Source organism: Fulmarus glacialis, unplaced genomic scaffold, assembly GCF_000690835.1.
Source record: "Fulmarus glacialis isolate BGI_N327 unplaced genomic scaffold, ASM69083v1 scaffold30867, whole genome shotgun sequence".
Taxonomy (NCBI): Eukaryota; Metazoa; Chordata; class Aves; order Procellariiformes; family Procellariidae; genus Fulmarus; species Fulmarus glacialis.
This window is the reverse complement of record NW_009225578.1, coordinates 18,670-19,922: the sequence shown is the minus strand read 5'-3', so window position 1 is coordinate 19,922 and position 1,253 is coordinate 18,670. Positions and strand designations below refer to the sequence as shown.

Here is a 1,253-nt window from a genome sequence, read left to right as displayed (position 1 = left end):
GAAGCGGCGGGGAGCTCTTCAGCATCCTTCTCGAGCAGCAGCTGATTGCAAGCGACAAGGTATCGTTTCTTGAAGACTTGCTCGAGAGCATTAAAAGAGAAGATTTGGTCTCACAGTTAAAGCAGTTCGTAGAGGAAGGGGAAGTTAATGCTCCTGATGATCAACCAGATGTGCATGAAAAACGTAGGTGGATTATTTTTTTAATTCCCTTTCCCCCCCCGCCCCAAGCAACTCTCGTAAATCTGTACGTATCCTCGAGCTGTGGGTATGCTTAGAGCAAACACAGAGCGCGGCTGCCCTCAGTTACCTGCTGTAGCTGAGCCCGCTGCTAAGGGTGTTTCTGCTAATAACTGCTGTATGGGACTGTGTTGTACCCTGGAAACGTACCATGAGGGCAACATATGCTGCAAACAGTTTTCCGGAGCAGAAATTTCTTCCCTTTTTTTATCAAATGGTCACTTGGAAATCCTGCTGTGTACTTGGGATTTCGAGTATACCCAGCAGCTTTTCAGACATGGTACGACCTTCAATATGTGCGATGCAGCAAGAGTGGTAGCATTTTGCTAAAAAAAAAAAAAAAAAATTTAAAAAATTGTCTCATATTTCTTAGTAAATCCATCACTAACTTGATATTTTTCTGCTATTTCAGGTCTGCTGAAGGCAGCTATTGAAGTTATATGTGAAAATGTCGGGAGGGAGTGGAAAATGCTGATGCGAAAACTTGGTATTTCTGAAGTGCAAATGGACAGAATAGTGGCAGCCAATCCATTTAATTTGCAGGAACAGGTGGTTCAGTCACTTCGAACGTGGCAGAAATGGAAGGGAAAAGATGCAAAGGTGACTGACTTAATAAAAGCTCTTCGGGGCTGTAATATGAATTTGGTGGCAGACAGAGTTGAACAGAAGCTGAACACTGGAACCACGTGAGATCAATATAAAAACACTTCCACATCCCACAGATATGAATGAAAAAAGTGAAAGTGCCTTTCCTGGATCAAAATCAGTATCATTGGTTCTGTTACTTACTCTGCCATTAACTTACATGCCTTAATAGGTTCATTTGTGGTCAGATGAAGATTAACATAAAAACAAATTCCTTTCAGGTAATGCTTTGTAGTTTGATGCTTCCTTTAAGAGATTTTAACTTTTAGAAGACCTAAACTCCATTTTCTAGAAATTCTCACGCTTTTATTCTACCACCCACCTGAAAACAAGATTTGCTTTACTGCAGGTACTTTTCAGATACATCTTCT

General features: G+C 41.1%; 1 protein-coding gene across 1 annotated transcript in view; it reads left to right on the top strand.

Annotated features, from left to right (window-relative positions):
- Window positions 1-927, top strand: part of FADD (Fas (TNFRSF6)-associated via death domain) — a 1,137-nt gene extending 210 nt beyond the window's left edge. The window contains exons 2-3 of the mRNA XM_009582536.1: window positions 5-183; window positions 650-927. Coding sequence (XP_009580831.1) covers window positions 5-183; window positions 650-927 — 457 coding nt within the window. The remainder of the gene's footprint in view (window positions 1-4; window positions 184-649) is intronic.
- Window positions 928-1,253: the final 326 nt, after the last annotated feature.